Here is a 21,717-nt window from a genome sequence, read left to right as displayed (position 1 = left end):
TGAGACTGACTCCTTTATATCATTTTCAGTACCTTCTTTTTTGTATCCTGCCACATTGTTGGAAGATTTATCTGGTCTACAAGCTTTTTAACAGACTCTTTATGGTCTGTGTAGAATCACATAATCTGTAAATAAGGATTTTCTTATTTTTTCCTTTTCTATTCCTATTCCTTGTACTTTTGTCTCTGGCTGTCATGGTGTAGGCAGCACTTCAAGCACTGTGTTGAACAGAGAGTGAAAGCTCTGACCCTCGCTCCTGGTTTGAATGGGATGCTCTGAGTTGTCCTGCATTAGCATCAACTTTCCCTAGTCCTTCATTGTGTCCCATAGATTGTGGCACATTGTGGTTTTGGTTTCATTCACATCCAGGATTTTTCCCCCTTACTGATAATCTTCCTTGTCTAATTACTGTTCAGTGATAGTGCAGCTTCCTTGAGTTTGTGTGCTTTCTCTGGGCTCTATTGTTGTTGATATCTGGCTTTGGTCCACTATGGTTGAATAAATGCAGGATGCTATTTAACTTTCCTACATTTGTTTTGACTTGCTTTATGTCTTATTTTGTGATCATTTTTGGAGAAAGTTTATGGGCTGCTGAGGAGAATGAGCATTCTCTTATGTTTGGTTGAAATGTCCTGTAGATGTTTGTTAGGTCCATTTTATTTACCATGTCATTGACTCCAGTGTTTCTCTGTTTAGTTTCTGCGGGTGAGGCTTTCCACTGACATTTTGATTTGGCTTATTAAGTTTTTCACTTCCAACATCATTTCAGCTTGAGTTTTCTCTGACAATTCCCTCTCCTTATTAAATTCTATATTTTTGTCTCAGAATGACTTCTGCATTTCATTCACCTCTTTGTTTTTGGTTTGTTTTCTTTGAGTATATTGGTATCCTCTTTGACTTGTTTGAATATAGTTAAATCATTCTTTTGAATTCTTTGTCCATAATATCTTCCAGACCATTCTCATTGCAGTTTGTTATTATAGGATTAATTTGGGGGACGCATCAAAATGTGTTTTTTCATGTTACTTTTGTCCATTCTTTGGTACCTGTGCACCTACCGTAGGTTGTTACTTGAGGCTCTTTGTTCAGATTACTTTCGTTCTCTTTCAGTGTTGGCATGCATTCATTCATGAGACGATTAGGAGGAAGGCTGAGGTGACCAGATTTCGGGTAGATGACAGTAGGAAGACAAGTGATCTCAAAGGCCAGGGCATACATAATTACCAACAAGTTGTCCAGACAGCGGCAAAGCCTCCCTCCTGTGCTGACTCAGGGACCTGCTAAAACCAAAATTCCCAGTCCCATTCTGGCTTCTCCACTGTCTTGTTCATGACTTAATGAGTCAACCTGTTAAACAGAATGCTTGAACATGTTGATACTGGCTATGTTAATAAAGCCTGCTCTGTTTATTAGATAAATTTGATTAGTTATATAGTTTAGATATTTAATATCCTTTGACTTTAGATTTTTCAAATTTAAAAATGTGTTTAAGTTCATATTTGAATTCATAATTTAAATGTTTCATGTTGAATTTTTAGATTATAAAAATTCATTTATTTTATAGAAGGTATATGTGTAGTATATATGTACCTAATTAATATATATTTATATTTACATATCTCTTACATATGCATATATAAACTATATATGTAACTTTTATATAAATACATATATTATTTTGTAAAGAAAATATCTTTGAGTAAGCAGAGGGACTATGAAAAATCTCCTTTCATAACTTCCTCCTTTAAAAGTATGCAAATATATATACACATACATACATATATACACATCGTTTTCAGTGTAAGAATATCAGAGGTAGTTTAAGATCTTACATTGTATAAATCACTTTGCACATATCTTTCACTGGGCCATTCACCATGGTACTGCATTTTGTCGAATTTAAGGTAATCTTGAAACTGGCAAATCTATGTAGCTGAATGATTTTTTTAAAAACGTGACTTCTTTGTTAGATATCAGCTGAGGTAAAATGTTAGCTACTATAGTACCACAGCCATGGTAGGTGGGCTTGATGTTTTGGGAAAACAAAAGGAATTAGAAGATAACAACAGTTCCACTATTTACTAAGGGTGTATGCTTGTCAAAAAATTTTAATTAGTTTCATTGACTAGTTTTATGTATAATTAGATATCTAGAATTTTCCTGTTTTTGATTTTTTTCACTGTTGCCAATTCCTTTTTCTTAAAGGTTCACATATAAATCTGGAAAAATACAAGGCCTTCTTAAAAGAACACTGTAGGCAGAGGAAGATAATGGTATGATATTAGTGTTTACCATCTCTCAAAAATGTATTTTCATAGGAAATGTAAATGCTGTTGCTCTACAAATAAGAACTGATAATACTTTAAAACTGTTCTAGGACAGGCTCCAAAGCCACAGAGAAACCCTGTCTCAAAACAAACAAACAAACAAACAAACAAACAAACAATAAAACTGCCCTTTCAGTCTTTGTTAAGCAACATTTCTGCTTGAAGATTTAGGAACTTATTTTTTGACGCTCAGTGTTATAGCCCTGAAATCATCACGTCATAAGTTAGTTGAGATTAATTTTAATAGATATATATTATATAATACATATGATTTATGCAATATATAATAATATGTATTGTGTGATATATATATATATGCGTGCATATATATGTACGTATATGGAAGTTTTCCTGTCCTGCAGCTACCCTCGAATAAACACAGAGACTTCTGCTAATTATAAATGCCCAGGCAATGACTCAGACTTATGAGCTAACTCTTATATTGAAATTAACCCATATTTCTATCTGTACTTTACAACATGGCTCATGGCTTATTACCTGATTTTTTTACATGTCCTGTTTCCTCAGTGACTGACTGGCTTCTCTGGTGACTCTCCTGACTCTACCCTTTTGTCTCTCATCATTCTTTCTGTGTCAGGCTGCCTTACCCAATCTCTTCTTGCCCTGCTATTGGCCGATCAGTTTTTATTAACAATGAGCATAATCTACAGCATGCATATATGTGTATATATCTTCGTTTGGTTCTTTAATAAGTGATTATGTGAACCAAAACTTTATTAATTATTGTCAAATATAAATATTTTGGGGGGTTATTTATCAGTATTTTAATGTAAAAATCCTTTAATTTAGAATTTTAAATATTTTGTTTTGGAATTTTCCAGCTTTCTGATGAAATGGAGACAGAGAAGAATATAGAGGTATTCCAATTTTCTATACTGCCAGATTATGTATCAGATATATTATATAGGGCCACAAGAATACTTATAATGCTATAGATATAGATATAACTATAAATTTGTACTCCAAGAAAGAGAGTTTAGTACAGGCTTAGAAAACGTTCTGTTCTACCCTGTTCTTGTGTCTTTATGCATGGTCTATCTAAAATATTTGATATTTTAAGTATATGCCAAAATATGTTCAAAATATGATCCCATTTTGTTTTAAAATTTGTATTACAAATATGCAAATGCTTTTAATTTCTCAGAAACAAAATAGATGAAATTTTTTCCTAGGATAAATATATAATTTTTGATGTAGTAACATAAAATAGCATTATTATGTTTTTTAAATGGTAAATATTTGTCTTCTGAAGTAATATGAAACCACTATATTAAGAAGAGAAATAATTTTTGTTAAACAATATTTCCACTTTTTTCTAGGGTTGCAACTTCTCAGGATTCAAAGAAAATGAACTAACGCAATTACCCAGACATTTGGATGCTAAACAAATTTATCTTTTTATTTTAAGAAACAATAACTTTGAGGTATATAAATATTATTTTATTTTTATCCTATAGTAAAACTTGAGAATGTGGTCTCATGAATCAGGCCTTTATTTAAAACTATGAGAAGTTAGATTTTAAACAAATTTGATACTTCCAACATTAAGTTTTGAAAGCAATACTAGTGATGTATAATTCTGTTTACTAGAAAAAATGTGTTGGTGCCTTAGTTTTCTATTACTCTCACAAAATACTATAACCAAAACAACTTATAAAAGAAAGTATTTAGTTGGGTTTATGGCTTCAGAAGGTTAGCGTCAATGATGACAGAGCAAAGGTTATGGCAGCAGGAAAAGCTGAAAGTTCACAGTTTGATCCTTAAATAGAAGGCAGAGAGAGCTAACTGGGAATGACCAAACTTTTGAACCTCAAAACCCATCCCCAATGACACATTCCTCCAATAAGGCCATGCCTCTTTATCCTTCACAAACAGTTCTACCTACTTCAAACTATGTATTCAAGCATAAGGACCTATGGGGGCCATTCTCATTCAAACACTGCAGTTGGTGTGTTAGCATCTCTAGAGTCTTGATGTAAGTGTCTGTTGCCTGGGAATGTGACTATGAAATATGGTTTTCCTCCTGTGTTTCCCCTCTTATCAACTGTGCACTTTAACAAGCTGCTTTTACTCTAAATAACTTCTGAGAATTCTTCCATATGTGACTTGTGTATTCTTTTAAAGCCCAAAAGTGTCCTGGCATACTTTTGTGTTGTGTCCTATAGGATAACCAAGGGTAAAAACTGAAAGTAGCAGGTCAGTGGTGTAGTACACTTTTAATCCCAGCACTTGAGAGGCAGAGACAGGCGGATCTCTGTGAGTTTGAGGCCAGCCTGGTCTACAGAGCAAGTTCTGGGACAGGCTCAAAAGCTACAGAGAAACCCCGTCTCAAAAAACCAAGATAGATAGATAGATAGATAGATAGATAGATAGATAGATAGATAGAAAACTGAAAATACAGGAGTGTGTCCGGTGATCATCAGTGATGGGATAAACTTAGGGTAGTTATTGGTAAAGCTGATCATTGTCCCCTTGTAAATTCAATTTCTATTTTTCATGTTTTAAGAAATTATTTATTTATATTTATTTATTTTACATAGCAACCACAGTTTTCCCTCCATCCTTTCCTCCTGCTCCCTTCCCCACCTCTGTTCTACACTGCCCCATCCACTCTTCCTCCATCTCCATTCAGAAGGGGTAAGGCCTCCCATGGGAGTCAACAAAGCATGGCATATCAACTAGAGGCCAGACCAAGCCCTTCCCCTTGCATCAAGGCTGGACAAGGTATCCCACCAAAGAGCCAGCTCATGAATCAGGGATAGCTTCTAGTCCTAATGCTAGGGGCCCTAGTAAAGAGCAAGCTACAGAACTGTCACCCAGATGCAGAGGGCCTAGGTTGGGCCCATGCCGGTTCCCTAACCATGGGTTCAGAGTCCATGAGCTCCCACAAGCTCAGGTCAGCTGTCTCTGTGGGTTTCCCTGTCATGATCTTAACTCCTATTGCTCATATAATCCCTCCCCCGTTTCTTTAACTGGTCCCCATGAGTTTGGCCCAGTGTTCAGCTGTGGATCTCTCCATTTGCTTCCATCAGTTACTGGATGAAGGCTCTATGACAATTAGGGTGGTCATCAATCTGATTACAGGGGAAGGCCAGTTCAGGTACCCTCTCCAATAATGCTCAGAGTCTTAGCTGAGGTCATCCTTCTGGGTTCCTGGGAGTTGATCTGGCACCAGGTTTCTCCCTAACCCCATATTGGCACCTTCTATCAAGATATCTCTTTCACTACTCTCCCCCACTGTTCCACCCCCAACTTGGACATCTTGATCTCTCATGTTCCCTTTCCCCATCCCCTACCCTCAATCCACCTGCCCCCAGGTCACCTAGCACATCTCATCTATTTCCTCTTCCTGTGAAGATCCATTCATGTATCTTAGGGTCCTCCGTGTTACCTAGCTTCTTTAGGGCAGAGGACTGTAAGCCTAGTCATCCTTAGCTTTACATCTAATGTCCACTTATGAGTGAGTACTTTCTATGTTTATCTTTCTGTGTCTGAGTGCCTCACTCAGGATGACTTTTGCTACTTCCATTCATTTGCCTGCAAATTTCATGATATCATTGGGTTTTCCCCCCACTGAGTAATACTCCTTTTGTAGATGTAACACCTTTTTTTTTTAATCCATTCTTCATTTGAGGGACAACTAGGTTGTTGCCAAGTTCTGGGTATTATGAATAATGCTGCTATGAACACAGTTGAGCAAGTGGCCTTGTGGTATGATTGAGTATCCTTTGGGTATATGCCCAAGAGTGGTATCACTTGATCTTGAGGTATACTGATTCCCAAATTTTTGAGAAACCGCCATACTGATTTCCAGAATGGCTGTACAAGTTTGCACTCCCACCAGCAGTGGAGGAGTGTTCCCTTTACTCCACATCCTCTCCAACATAGGCTGTCATTATCGTTTTTGATCTTAGTCATATTGTTTTGATATGCATTTCCCTGATGACTAAGGATGTTGAACAGTTATTTAAGTGTATCTCAGCCATTCAAGATTCTTTTGTTGAGAATTCTGTTAAAATCTGTACCCCATTTTAATGGGATTATTTGGTATTTTGATGTCTAGTTTCTTGAGTTCTTTATATATTTTGGATATCGGTTCACTGTCAGTTGTGGGGTTGGTGAAGATCTTTTCCCATTCTGTAGGCTGCTGTTTTGTCTTATTGAGTGTCCTTTGCCTTACAGAAGCTTTTCAGTTTCAGGTGGTTCTATTTATTAATTGTTCATCTCAGTGTCTGTGCTTCTTGTATAATATTCAGGAAATAGTCTTCTGTGCCAATCAATTCAAAGCTACTTCCCACTTTTCTCTTCTATCAGGTTCAGTGAAACTGGATTCATGTTGAGGTCTTTGATCCACTTGGACTTAGGTTTTGTGCAGGGTGATAAATATGGATCTATTAGGATGCTTGTACATGCCACCATCTAGTTATGCCAGCACTATTTGTTGAAGATGCTTTCCTTTTTCCATTGTGTATTTTTTGGCTACTTTGTGAAAAACCAGGTGTTCATAGGTATGTGGATTTATATCAGGGTCATCAATTTGATTCCATTTATCCACATGTCTGTTTTTATGCCAATACAAAGCTGTTTTTATTACTATGGCTTTATAGTAGAGCTTGAAGTCATGGATGGTGATATCACCATAAGTTATTTTATTGTACAGGATTGTTTTGGCTGCCCTCAGGTTTTTGTTTTTCCCTGTGAAGTTGAGTAATGTTCTTTCGAGGTCTGTGAAGAATTTTTCTGGAATTTTGATGGTGATTGCATTGTTGCTTTGAATCTGTAGATTACTTTTGGTAAATTTGCCATTTTTTACTATTTTAATCCTACCTATCCAGAGCATGGGAAATTTTTCCATTTTCTGATGTCTTCTTCAATTTCTTTCTTCAAAGATTTAAAGTTCTTGTCATACAGGTCCTTCACTTCTTTGGTTAGAGTTACCCCAAGATATTTTATATTATTTGTGGTTATTGTAAAGAGTGATATTTCTCTTATTTTTTTCTCAGCCCATTTATCATCTGCATATAGGAGTACTACTGATTTTTTTGAGTTTATCTTGTAATCTGCTACATTACTGAAGGGGTTTATCAGCTGTAGGAGTTCCTGGTAGAATTTTTGGGGTCACTTATATATACTATCATATTATCTGCAAATAGTGAAAGTTTGACTTCTTCCTTTCCAATTTGTATCTCCTTGATTTCCTTTTGTTGCCTTATTGCTCTAGCTAGAATTTTGAGTACTATATTGAGTAGATAAGGAGAGTATGGGAAAACCTTGCTTGTCCCTGATTTTAGTGGAATTGCTTTGAGTTTCTATTTGTTTATTTGATGTTGGCTGTAGGCTTGCTGTATATTGCCTTTATTGTGCTTAGGCCTTCCTTGTATCCCTGTTTTCTCCAGACCTTTGTCATTAAGGGATGTTGGATTTTGTCAAAGGATTTTTCAGCATCTAATGAGATGATAGTGTGTTTTTTTCTTTCGGATTGTTTATATTGTGGATTACATTGACAAATTTTTGTATGTTGAACTAGCTCTGCATCTCTGGGATGAAGTCTACTTGATCATGATGGAAGATTTTTTTGATGTGTTCTTGGATTCAGTTTCTCAGTATTTTATTGAGTATGTTTACATCAATGTTCATGAGGTAAATTGGTCTGTAATTCTCTATCTTTTTTGCATCTTTCCTTGGTTTGGGTATCAGGTAACTGTGGCCTCATAAGAAGAATTTGGCAGTATTCTTTCTGTTTCTATTGTGCAGAACAATTTGAGGAGTATTGATATTAGCCCTTCCTTGAAATTGTGATAGAATTCTGCACTGAAACCATCTGGTGCTGGGTTATTTTTGTTTGGAAGACTTTTAATGATTGTTTCTAATTTCTTAGGGGTTAAATTGTTTATATGGTCTTAATTTAATTTTGTTATACTGTACCTATCAAGAAAGTTGTTCATTTCTTTTAGATTTTCCAATTTTATGAAGTACAGGGTTTTGAAATATGACCTAATGATTCTCTGTATTTTCTTGGGGTTTGTTACTATGTCCCCCTTTTCATTTCTGATTTTATTAATTTGGATATTCTCTCTCTACCTTTTGGTTAATTTGGATAAGGGTTTGTCTATCGTGTTGATCTTTCTCGAAGAACCAACTCTTTGTCTCACTGATTCTTTGTATTCTTTGTTTCAATTTTATTGCTTTCAGCCCCGAGTTTAATTATTCCCTGCCTTCTACTCCTCCTGGGTGAGTTTACTTCTTTTTGTTATAGAGCTTTCAGATGTGCTGTTAAGTTTCTTGTGCGAGATTTCTCCAAATTCTTTCTGTAGGCACTCAATGCTATGAACTTTCCTCTTAGCACTGTTTTCCTAATGTCCCATAAGTTGGGGTATGTTGTGCATTCATTTTCATTGAATTCTGAAGTTCTTTAATTTTTTTGTTTCCTCCTTGTTCTGCCTGGCCCTACTGCTAGGGGCCCCTCAGATAGTTCAAGCTTCACCACTGCCTCCCACATAGAGGGCCTGATTCGGTCCCATGGAGTCTCTACAGCTGTTGGTCTAGAGTTCATGAGTTTCCATGAGCTTGGTTGAGCTCTCTCTATAGATTTCTCCATCATGATTTTGACCTCCCTTGCTCACATATTCCCTCCTCTCTCTCTTAAACTGTATTCCTGGAGCCCAGTGTGTTGCTTGGTTGTGGATCTCTGCATCTGGTTCCCTCAGCCATTGGATGAAGGTTCTATGATGATAGTTGGGGTATTTACCAATCTGGTTACAGGAGAAGGCCAGTTTGGGTACCCTCTCCACTATTGCAAAGAGTCTTAGCTGGGGTCATCCTTGTGGATTCTTGGGAATTTTTCTGCCACTGGGTTTCTCCCTAACCCCATAGTAGCTCTCTCTATCAAGATATCTCTTTCATTGCTCTCCCTTTCAATCCCAACCCTCCTCAATCACCCAATTCCCTCATGTTCTCATCCCCTTTCCCTCCCTTTACCACCCTCCTCACCCCTAGTTTACCCAGGAGATCTCATCTAATTCCCCTTCCTAGGATGATCCATGCATCTCTCTCAGGGGCCTCTTTGTTTCCTAGCTTCTCTGGAGCTGCAGATTGTTTTCTGGTTATCTTTTGCTTTACATCTAATGTCCATATATGAGTAAGTACATACAATATTCTGTTGATGATGCTTGTGTCTGTAGTTCCTGTTTGCTTACCCAGATTTTCCATTAGAATTTCAACTAAATTCCCTCAGTTTGTGTTTTCCTTCTCTTTCTTTCTTTCTTTCTTTCTTTCTTCCGTCCTTCCTTCCTTCCTTCCTTTCTTTTTTCTTTCTTTTTTCCTTCCATTTATTTATTTGTTCGTTTATTTATTTAATTCTTCATTTCTTATATTGCCCTGGCTATTGTTGATTGTTCTTACACTGGAGTTTAAACATCAGGGTTTGGGATGATTAGGTCTAGGTTCTGGTTTGTTGGATGTATGTTTTCTTCCTTGATCTCTGGTTCCTCTTTGGTTGTCTGGTCTTTGTTTCCTGGATTTCTGGTGGCTGTTGTGACATCTGATCTATTAGGGAGGCATCCAAGTAAGGAGGTGGTCTTTGGGTGGTTAGCTCTGCCTTTGGGGGGCGGGAAGCTCTGTTCTTCTCCTCTGTGTAGTTTTTGATATAACTTGTGACTAGTATGACTAATAACTTAAAATTTTTATTCACTTTCCTTTAACACATATACAAACAAATATAAAACTAATATGTAAATATTAAAAATAGTTATGTTTGGAATAAAATTAAAAATATATATTTTATGAATCTATTTTATATAAACATGTATTTATGAATCTGGAAATACTATTATAGTTTTTTCTTTTTTTTGACTTTGATTTTATTTCTGTATTCTTTTTCCGTTTATTTATTTATTAAAGATTTCTGTCTCTTCCCCGCCACCGCCTCCCATTTCCCTCCCCCTCCCCCAATCAAGTTCCCCTCCCTTGTCAGCCCATAGGGCTATCAGGGTTCCCTGCCCTGTGGGAAGTCCAAGGACCACCCACCTCCATCGAGGTCTAGTAAGGTGAGCATCCAAACTGCCTAGGCTCCCACAAAGCCAGTACGTGCAGTAGGATCAAAAACCCAGTGCCATTGATCTTGAGTTCTTAGTAGTCCTCATTGTCCGCTATGTTCAGCAAGTGCGGTTTTATCCTATGCTTTTTCAGACCCGGGCCAGCTGGCCTTGGTGAGTTCCCGATAGAACATCCCCATTGTCTCAGTGTGTGGGTGCACCCCTCGCAGTGCTACGAGTTCCATGCTCGTACTCTCTCTCCTTCTGCTCCTGATTTGGACCTTGAGATTTCGGTCCGGTGCTCCAAAGTGGGTCTCTGTCTCTGTATCTGTCCCCTTTCATCGCCTGATGAAGGTTAATATTCAGGAGGATGCCTATATGTTTTTCTTTGGGTTCTCCTTATTTAGCTTCTCTAGGATCACTAATTATAGGCTCAATGTCCTTTGTTTATGGCCAGAAACCAAATATGAGTGAGTACATCCCATGTTCCTCTTTTTGGGTCTGGCTTACCTCAGTCAGGATAGTGTTTTCTATTTCCATCCATTTGTATGCAAAATTCAAGAAGTCCTTGTTTTTTACTGCTGAGTAGTACTCGAATATGTATACATTCCATACTTTCTTCATCCATTCTTCCATTGAAGGGCATCTAAGTTGTTTCCAGTTTCTGGCTATTACAAACAATGCTGCTATGAACATAGTAGAGCATATACTTTTGTTGTATGATAGGGCCTCTCTTGGGTATATTCCCAAGAGTAGTATTACTGGATCCAGGGGTAGGTTGATCCCAAATTTCCTGAGAAACCGCCACACTGCTTTCCAGAGTGGTTGCACAAGTTTGCATTCCCACCAGCAATGGATGAGTGTACCCCTTTCTCCACAACCTCTCCAGCAAAGGCTATCATTGGTGTTTTTTATTTTAGCCATTCTGACAGGTGTAAGTTGTCTTGATTTGCATTTCCCTGATCGCTAAGGAAGTTGAGCATGACCTTAAGTGTCTTTTGGCCATTTGAACTTCTTCTGTTGAGAATTCTCTGTTCAGCTCAGTGCCCCATTTTATAATTGGGTTGATTAGATTTTTACGGTCTAGTTTTTTGAGTTCTTTATATATTTTGGAGATCAGACCTTTGTCTGTTGCGGGGTTGGTGAAGATCTTCTCCCAGTAAGTGGGTTGCCTTTTTGTCTTAGAGACAGTGTCCTTTGCTTTACAGAAGCTTCTCAGCCTCAGGAGGTCCCATTTATTCAATGATGCCCTTTGTGTCTGTGCTGCTGGGGTTATACGTAGGAAGTGGTCTCCTGTGCCCATGTGCTGTAGAGTACTTCCCACTTTCTCTTCTATCAGGTTCAGTGTGTTCGGACTGATATTGAGGTCTTTAATCCATTTGGACTTGAGTTTTGTGCATGGTGATAGATATGGATCTATTTTCATTCTTCTACAGGTTGACATCCAGTTTTGCCAGCACAATTTGTTGAAGATGCTCTCTTTTTTCCATTGTATAATTTTAGCTCCGTTATCAAAAATCAGGTGTTCATATGTTTGTGGGTTAATGTCAGGGTCTTCTATTCGATTCCATTGGTCGACTTCTCTGTTTTTATGCCAATACCAAGCTGTTTTTAATACTGTAGCTCTGTAGTAGAGTTTGAAGTCAGGGATGGTAATGCCTCCAGATGATCCTTTATTGTATAAGATTGTTTTGGCTATCCTGGGTTTTTTGTTTTTCCATATAAAGTTGATTATTGTCTTCTCCAGATCTGTGAAGAATTTTGATGGGAGTTTGATGGGGATTGCATTGAATCTATAGATTGCTTTTGGTAGAATTGCCATTTTTATTATGTTGATCCTCCCAATTCAAGCACAGGGGAGATCCTTCCATTTTCTGCGGTCCGCTTCAATTTCTTTCTTCAAAGACTTAAAGTTCATGTCTTATAGATATTTCACTTCCTTGGTCAGAGTTACCCCAAGATATTTAATGTTATTTGTGGCTATTTTGAAAGGTGATGCTTCTCTGATTTCCCTCTCTGTTTCCTTATCCTTAGTGTATAGGAAGGCCACTGATTTTTTGGAGTTGATCTTGTATCCTGCCACATTACTAAAGGTGTTTATCAGCTGTAGGAGTTCTTTGGTAGAGTTTTTGGGGTCGCTTATGTATACTATCATATCATCTGCAAATAATGAAAGCTTAACTTCTTCCTTTCCAATACGAATCCCCTTGATCCCCTTATGTTGTCTTATTGCTATTGCTAGAACTTCAAGCACTATATTGAAGAGGTATGGAGAGAGTGGACATCCTTGTCGAGTTCCTGATTTTAGTGGGATGGCTTTGAGTTTTTCTCTGTTTAATTTAATGTTAGCTGTCGGCTTTCTGTAAATAGCTTTTATTATATTTAGGTATGACCCTTGTATCCCTAGTCTCTCCAAGACCTTTATCATAAAGGGGTGTTGAATTTTGTCGAATGCTTTTCAGCATCTAATGAAATGATCATATGGTTTTTTTCTTTCAGTTTATTTATATGGTGGATTACATTGATAGATTTGTGTATGTTGAACCAGCCCTGCATCTCTGGGATGAAGCCTACTTGATCATGATGGATAATTTTTCTAATGTGTTCTTGGATTCTGTTTGCCAGTATTTTATTGAGAATTTTTGCGGTGATATTCATGAGCCAGATAGGCCTGTAATTCTCTTTCTTGGTAGGGTCTTTGTGTGGTTTTGGTATCAGGGTAACTGTAGCTTCATAAAAGGAATTTGGCAATGACTCTTCTGTTTCTATATTGTGAAATACATTAAGGGAGTATAGGTATTAGGTCTTCTTGGAAGTTCTGGTGGAATTCTGCAATGAAACCATCAGGTCCTGGGCTTTTTTTGGAAGGGAGATTTTTGATAACAGTTTCTAGTTCTTTGTGATTAACAGGTCTATTTAGATCGTTCACCTGGTCTTGGTTTAGCTTTGGTATATGGTACTTATCTAAAAAAATGTTCATTTCTTTCATATTTTCCAGTTTTGTGGCATACAGACTTTTGTAGTAAGATCTAATGATTCTCTGAATTTCCTCTATGTCTGTGGTTATGTCCCCCTTTTCATTTCTGATCTTATTTATTTGCGTGTTCTCTCTCTGTTGTTTAGTTAGTTTGGATAGGGGTTTTTCGATCTTGTTGATTTTCTCCAAGATCCAACTTTTTGTTTCATTGATTCTTTGGACTGTTTTCTGTATTTCTATTTTGTTGATTTCTGCCCTCAGTTTGATTATTTCCAGTCTTCTGCTCCTCCTGGGGGCGTCTGCTTCTTTTTTTTCTAAAGCTTTCAGGTGTACTGTTAAGTTCCCGATGTATGCTTTCTCCGTTTTCTTTTAGTGGGAACTTAGTGCTATGAACTTTCCTCTTAGCACTGCTTTCATCGTGTCCCATAGGTTTGAGTATGTTGTCTCTTTATTTTGATTAAATTCAAGGAAGATTTTAATTTCTTTCTTAATTTCTTCCTTGACCCAGGTGTGGTTCAGTAGTTGACTGTTCAGTTTCCATGAGTTTGTCAGTTTTTTAGGGGTAGCGTTGTTGTTGCCTTCTAACTTTAATCCATGGTGATCTGATAAGACACAGGTGGACACTGATATTTTTTTGTATCTGTGGAGGTTTCCTTTGTTTCCAAGTATGTGGTCAATTTTTGAGAAGGTTCCATGAGCTGCAGTGAAGACGGTATATTCTTTCCTATTTGAGTGGAGTGTTCTATAGATGTCTGTTAAATCCATTTGCTTCATTACCTCCAATAATTCTCTTAATTCTCTATTAGGTTTCTGTCTGATTGACCTGTCCATTGGAGAGAGAGGTGTATTGAAGTCTCCTACTAGTAGTGTGTGTGGTTTGATGTCTGCCTTGAGTTCTAGTAATATTTCTTTTACATAAGTGGGTGCTTTTATATTAGGAGCGTAGATATTCAGGATTGAGACGTCATCCTGATGAATTGTTCCTGTTATGAGTATAAAGTGACCATCTCGGTCTCTTCTGATTGATTTTAGTTTGAAGTTAGTTTTGTTAGAAATTAGTATGGCCACACCTGCTTTTTTCTTAGGACCATTTGCTTGAAAGACCTTTTCCCAACCCTTTACTCTGAGTAGATGCCTGTCTTTGTGGTTGAGATGTGTTTCTTGCAAACAGCAGAATGTTGGATCCTGTTTTCGTATCCAATCTCTTAGCCTGTGCCTTTTTATAGGTGAATTGAGCCCATTAATATTAAGTGATATTAATGACCAGTGGTTGTTTACTCCGGTTATTCTTATTGTTTTTGGTAGCAGAGTTTTTGTGTCTCCCTTCTTTGAGTTGTGCTGGTGAAGGGTCGCTAGATGCCTGAGTTATTGTAGGCAGTGTTGGCAATGTTGGGTTCCTTGGGTTGCGATTTTCCTTCTATTACTTTCTGTAGGGCTGGATTTGTGGCTACGTATTGTTTAAATGTGTTCTTTTCCTGGAATTTCTTGATTTCTCCATTAATAGTGAACAGTAGCTTGGCTGGGTATAGTAGTTTGGGTTTGCATCCATGGTCTCTTAGCTTCTGAAGTACCTCTATCCAGGACCTTCTGGCTTTCATGGTTTCCATAGAGAAGTCAGCTGTAAGTCTGATCAGTTTACCTTTATAAGTTACTTGCCCTTTTTCCTTTGCAGCTCTTAATATTCTTTCTTCAACCTGTGTATTTAGTATTTTGATTATTATATGGCGAGGGGATGTTTTTCTTTGATCCCGTCTGTGTGGCGTTCTGTATGCTTCTTGAATATTCAAATGAATATCTTTCTTTATGTTGGGAAAGTTTTCTTCCATAATTTTGTTAAAAATATTTTCTGGGCCTTTGAGCTGTGACTTTTCTCCTTCTTCTATTCCTATTATTCTTAGGTTTGGTCTTTTTATTGTGTCCCATATTTCCTGAATGTTTTGTGTTGAGAATTTGTTGGCTTTGCTGTTTTCTTTGATCAGTGCATTTATTTTCTCTATGGTGTCCTCAGAATCTGAGATTCTTTCTTCTATCTCTTGTATTCTATTGATTATGCTTGTTTCTGTAGGCTCTGTTCATTGACCTAGATTTTCCCTATCCAACTCGTCCTCCATTTGTGTTTTCTTCCTTGCTTCCATTTCAGTTTTCAATTCTTGAACTGTTTCCATTACCTGTTTGATCGTTTTTTCTTGGTTTCCGAGGGTATCATGTACGTATTTACTCATTTCTTCAAACTTTTTGTTATACTTCTCATTCATTTCTATAAGGGCATTTTTCACATGTTGTTTAAGGGACTCTATTGCTTTCATAAAGTCAATTTTTTCCACTTCTTCTGTGTTAGGGTGTTCAAGTCCTTCTGTTGTAAGATCATTGGGTTCTGGTGTTTTCATGTTTTTTTGAGATTATTGGGTGAATTTTTGCCTTGGCGCCTGCCCATCTCCTCCTATCAATGCTATCTAATGAGTCTTTTAAAACCGGTTCAGGTTTCCCTGCTGGCCAGGGGCTCTTCTTACAAAATGCCCTCTCTCTGTGTCCTGGCTCCTGCCGGGGGCCACGATTTCTCTCACCCCTCAGAAGGGTCTTCAGGAACAGGACCTGGCTCCTCTTTTGCCAGGGACCTCGCCAACCAAAGGCCTACCTCTTTGATTTAATTGTAGTGGGGCGATCTGCTCTCGGTGTTGCGCTCCGGTCCCCGCCGCCAGCGTTCCCTGCATTTCGTCCGCCACCGCACCGGTCCCCAGCGTCCACCTCTATTATAGTTTTTTTTCTGATGAAAATTTAATGTTCGAATCAAGATATACTATAAGTACAGAATACATTCCATCATTTTCAAATCCTTAGCCCTAAAGATGCAAAATATTTTATTAATACTTTATCCATTATGTGTTGATAGGACAACATTCTAAGTATATTTGGTTAAATAAAGTATGTCATCAAGCTTAATTTCACTCATGGTTTTTAATGTAACTTCTAGGACAGTTAATATCATTCATTCATGAATATTGTAAGTATCTGTCAGGACATTCTGTTACCTTATTCTGTATAAAGCATATTTACATAACTATATTTAGTAACATGTTTTGATTTGTTATCCATAGGAAAAGGTATTTAAAGTCTGGAAAACCTATTTTCTCTCAGACTGCTCCATTGCTCTCTTGCATGACTCTTTTTGGTGGTGGTTTCTCCATAAATTCAAGGTAAATGACATTTTAAAATTCTGTAAAAACATTAATTTGTAGCATAATTATTTTTCAGTAGAAGTAATATTAATACAAAAGTTTTTTACATGGATAACTTTTTGAGCATTCCACAGACTAAAATCCCATTTAAACTTTCTTCTTTCAGAAGAATTAAAATTCCAATAAGAATTTCAACAAACTGGATTTCTCGTCTGTCAGGAAAGATAAGGGAGAGCCAGTATGGTAGCAAATAATAAAGTTATATCTTTGCATGTTATTATATGCTGGTAGATGAACAGAAAGTATATTGAAAATCAGTAACAGTGAGGATTTAGAAGAGAGACTGACGGAGAACCTTTGGTTGATTCAGAAAAGTGAGAATTTGAATCTGGGAAAAAATGAGAAGAAAGTGAAATGGGTAGCACCAGAGGCACTGTTCGACCAGAATTTCAGTAAGAATGAGTACCTGAAAGTCGCCTAAAAATTTGGCTCCCCAAAATGATGCAAAAAATTTGAAGGTGGCCCACTCTGTGACTCCCCAAACCACAGTCATCTGAGTGCACATGGCAGTGAAAGCCCTTCACCAGTAGCACTACCCCACTTCCAGGACCAGCGTTCACATCAGAGGACTGAACACAGTACACAGGTTCACAGCCCATGCCCATCTAACCCTGTCCTGTGACTCCAAACACAGCTAAGTACCATGTGCACAGCATGTGTTCCACAAAAGCCCCTAGCTGACCTGGACCACTTCTGAAGCCCCAATTACATATCAGCATTGTGTCCCCAAGACCGAACCTCAAGCATGACCCAGCAATTTCAAAGATCAACTCAGTTTAGGTAACAACGGAGAGAAATCCAAATGCACACTCGACAGAGGTGGGTCAGATATTCAAACTATACAGCCAGTAACACTGCTCTATCTGTACAGTTCCAACACAAACAACATGAAAAGCCAAAACAATGCCGCTTCAAAAAATTATTACCCCCCATAGTAATGTTCCCTGAGGAAAACAACTTAGATGACACACAAGATAATGAACTCAAAATAGCAATTTTAGATATGTTCAAGGAGCTCAAGGAGCATATGAATAAATGCCAGAACGATGATTTAGAAAACACAAGCAAAGAGTTGAGTATGTATATATGTATTTATGTCTGACTGTCATCTAAGAAGGTAGGCTATAGCCCCATCCAATGTAGTGCAAAGAAATGACAGAGCTACCATTCTAACTCCACTGTGATGCCAAAACTAATGGCTCTTTCATTATACTGGTCAAACTACCCTTTAATAAAAGACTATATTCTTATATAACATATATACAGATGTATGTATGTATATGTATACTGTATTACATGTAATAGTATTGTACACAGAATTTCCTGATATAAATTGTAATGTTGACCCTAATTGCATACATGCATCTCCTTTAAGCCTGACAGAAGAGATCAAGATTCCTTGTTTGACAGAATCTCAGAAAGTTATGTAACACTTTTCATAAGAATACCTCATAGGAAAAAGGATGCATTCTTTCAGGTACATGTAAAAACTTAACAGTTGTAATAATTATCTTCATAGTGTATGAAAAATGTATTTTGTTTAAATATATATTTTTGTTACCTTTCAACCAAAAATTCTCTGATGTAAAAATAGAAATATTTTAAAGTTATGTTTTACCACCATGACCACTACCCAGAATATTGTGTTCTCTGGACTCATAGTCTTAGAGTCGCTGTAGTTCTATAGTAGTGTGGGTTGGAAACTGGTGACTGCTATGTAGATATATTCTTGCTTTTGTTCTATTTACCTATGAAAATATCATTTTCTTTTACTCTATAATAAATCTTTTACTCCATGTAAGTGAAACTGGCTAGTTTATATTATACTTACTGAATAAGCTATGAACTAAATATTTATTTTCATTTCTGTTAATTAATAAGTAAATTAATCAAAATAATATTTTGGTAAAGTGAGAAAATATATGGAATTCTTCTAATGTTTTAAATATTATTAATACTTCAAAACACAAGCAATATTCAAGTATCTGTTGCTTTAGCAATCTGTAAATCAGAAGTGTAAAACATTTTGGATATAAATGTTTCACATTGTTTAACATAACATAATGTACCATTAATGAAAGTATAATTCTAAATGTAAGGATTTATCAGATACTTGCATTCTATCTTGGTTTATCTTACACTTCCATAAAGTGTGGTCAGGAAGACTGTAGTGAACTGGGAATTGGGTCTGAAAGACATGTCCGCTATGGGCAGCACCGTCGCATTGACTGCTGTCCTGGAGTCCATGGAATGGAGAAAGCAAGCTGAACACAAGCATGCATCTCCCTTGCTTCCTGACTGTGGGTGCCATGTGGCCAGGTCCCTCAAGCTGCTGCTGCCACGGCTTCCCTGCTGTAACAGACTGCACCCTGGAACTATGGGCCGGAATAAGCTTACTCTCCTTCAAGCTGCGTTATCATGGACACAGGAAAAAGAAACTAAAACAATCTTTTTGTAATCACCAGTAGGTGGCTCAGTCACACATGCATACACACACACACACACACACACACACACACACAAACACACACACGAGAAGTCCCTCTTAGACAACCTGTTTAACATTTTAATTTTAACTATTAATAGAACTTTTGTGCCACTGATAATATGTGACCATTTGGGTAATGAAGATATTCAGAACTCCCTTAATAAAATTAGATACACCAATATATCATAAAATTCATTCCATCACACATCCTTCCTGCCATCACCATCCCAGTCGGGTAATGAAGATATTCAGAACTCCCTTAATAAAATTAGATACACCAATATATCACAAAATTCATTCCATCACACATCCTTCCTGCCATCACCGTCCCAGTCAAGGATGCCCTAAAAGGACTGTAATCCAGCAAATCTGAGCACTATTTGATTAACATAGCCCTGTTTCCTATGAGCTGTTACAAATTATAATAACAATTTTTAAAGCAATAAAAATTCATTTTCTTAGTTTTAGAGGCCAGAAATCCACGATGAATAGAATATAAATCTAAAATGAAGGTATCACCAATGCTGTTTTCTTTAGACACCCCAGGAGGAACTCATCTTCTATTTCTTTTGTCCCTATTTCTTTTGACCTGACAACTTTCTTTGACCTATGGTGCCATCACTGCTCCCTCCCTTCTGCTGTCACGTTGCCTTCTCCTCTTCTGGAGTCAGTCTGCTCAGTTTCCCTCATAATGCTATGTGAAACTACTGTTAGAATCTACAAGATAATATAGAGTACTCTAATCTGCCCCATGACTTCAGCTTCCTTCGTCCTAACTGACATTTACAGGTACAAGGAATTAGAACACGTGCAGTTTGGGGTTCATTAGTTGGTGCACTACAGTGGCCCTTATGGACTTCTCTAATGCTAGAACTTTAATCAAATGGGGGTCTTAGTTCATGATTGTCAATATTTATCTGAATTCAGAGAACCACAATAGAGATATCTTTAATATAAAAAGATGGTCTCTCTCAGTGTTTACCCCTCAAGAAAGATGTAATAGCTGGAGTATCTGAAAGCTAGGCTGTCACGTAGGAGCATGGCTTGAGAGGGGCTGGCCAATGGACCATCTGGAATAGGATGTAGAGGCAGCAGTGCTGGTTGACAAGGTACAAAACCGTGGTATTCTCTTCAGATGGCCCAGCTCAGAACCCCAGCTGCAGGGAAAAGGTACAATAGCTAATAATGCTCCGTGCTAGCTAGGTCAGACCAATCAGCTTTAAGACTTTCACTCCAGGAAAGAGGGAGTAGGTTGCTGTTACCCTTCCTCCTGAGAAACCTTTCAACTTTAAGGGTATCTAAGCCTCTGTTATATTCTTTCATCTTTTAAAAAATGTATTTATCCTTACTGGCTTGTTTCCACATGTGTGTGTAAGGATGTGGATACACATGGGGCATGGAGAAGTGAGAAAATATCTTTCGGAAACCAGTTCCCCTCCTACCAGGAGTTCCAAGGATCAATTGAGGTTGCCAGGCTTTTGCCCACGGACATACTAGCATGTTTCTAGTCAGATATTCTTGCATATTCTAAGACACGTAGAACAGACTTCATTCTGGGTAAAATGGCCCTTCCCTGGAAATGCAAGAGAAGGCACAGGAAAGGAATAACTAGGAGAGGAAAGCTACATATCCTATGCCCGCCAGGACCAGGTGGAGCTGCTGGGCTCAGTAGATCCTGCTCTTTTCCTGAAGAGCGTACTCTTGTTTGCTCCAGTTAAACTCTTGGCTGGTTTGTTGTCATGTCCCTTCTGAATTCTTCCAGAGCATAAGAACCAAGAGTGCTGCTGGGGGATGAGACCAGAGGAAAATGGAGACCTCCCTGTGACTATGGGATATTGGTAGTGTTGTAATTTTTGTTGCTATCTCATTTTAGTTTTAATAATTAATACTGGTTATAACATATAAACTAGCACGACCAAGTAACAAATATATTAAAATATACTTTTCATTGTGATCACTATCTAAATTATTTTTCAGAAAATAACCATAGCAAGTTAAATGAAATCAATAGCTAATCAAGCCAATTACCCATGACTGTAGTGGTCATAGACCCTGACCCTACTACTGCCATCTTCCTAAATCAATATAATTTCTAACTGTATTCTATATATGCCTATACCCACAGAGAAGTGTAGCTCTCACTGCTCGTCGAATTGGTTTCTTTGAGCAGCAAGCAGAGACCATTACAGAGATATAAAATTGATCGAAACCAGAGAATAAGTGACCATGTGGCATCTACCCCTAATCGGTACATCTACAATGTAACCCCTACACCCAGGAGATTGTAAAAGCCAGAGGACCGGGATACTTGCTATGAGACAGTGTCCTCTGACATGACAGGGAAGGGGAAAGGATATGGCTTCCTAAACATGGCCTGCATATTAAGAATACGAGTAGACATGCCAGTGTGGACAGGGAAATGTTTGCAAGACTTTACCCCTAGCTCAAGAGCTACAAGCAATCATGAGCTGCTGAGAGATGCAGAGCCAGTTTTCTTCAAGGATGAGGCCCATGGTAGGTTTTCCAATCCCGAGTAGCTAGTCCGAACACGTGTACAGGAACAGCACTAAACTGACTCAAGGTGATGTATGTGTTTGAGAGGGAGTAGAGAGGGACACAGGAGGAGCTGGAGGAG

The 21,717-nt window shown here is 37.7% G+C and overlaps 1 protein-coding gene across 1 annotated transcript in view; it reads left to right on the top strand.

Annotated features, from left to right (window-relative positions):
- Fam227b (family with sequence similarity 227 member B) overlaps nucleotides 1-21,717 on the top strand; it is a 157,055-nt gene that overhangs the window by 12,090 nt on the left and 123,248 nt on the right. The window contains exons 5-9 of the mRNA XM_041678864.1: nucleotides 2,206-2,273; nucleotides 3,170-3,205; nucleotides 3,668-3,772; nucleotides 16,454-16,552; nucleotides 17,970-18,071. Of these exons, the coding sequence (XP_041534798.1) occupies nucleotides 2,206-2,273; nucleotides 3,170-3,205; nucleotides 3,668-3,772; nucleotides 16,454-16,552; nucleotides 17,970-18,071 (410 nt within the window). The remainder of the gene's footprint in view (nucleotides 1-2,205; nucleotides 2,274-3,169; nucleotides 3,206-3,667; nucleotides 3,773-16,453; nucleotides 16,553-17,969; nucleotides 18,072-21,717) is intronic.

Source organism: Microtus oregoni, unplaced genomic scaffold, assembly GCF_018167655.1.
Source record: "Microtus oregoni isolate MIOR12 unplaced genomic scaffold, Mior012 000031F_ref0000149, whole genome shotgun sequence".
Classification (NCBI taxonomy): domain Eukaryota; kingdom Metazoa; phylum Chordata; class Mammalia; order Rodentia; family Cricetidae; genus Microtus; species Microtus oregoni.
This window is presented reverse-complemented; position numbering and strand designations above follow the sequence as displayed.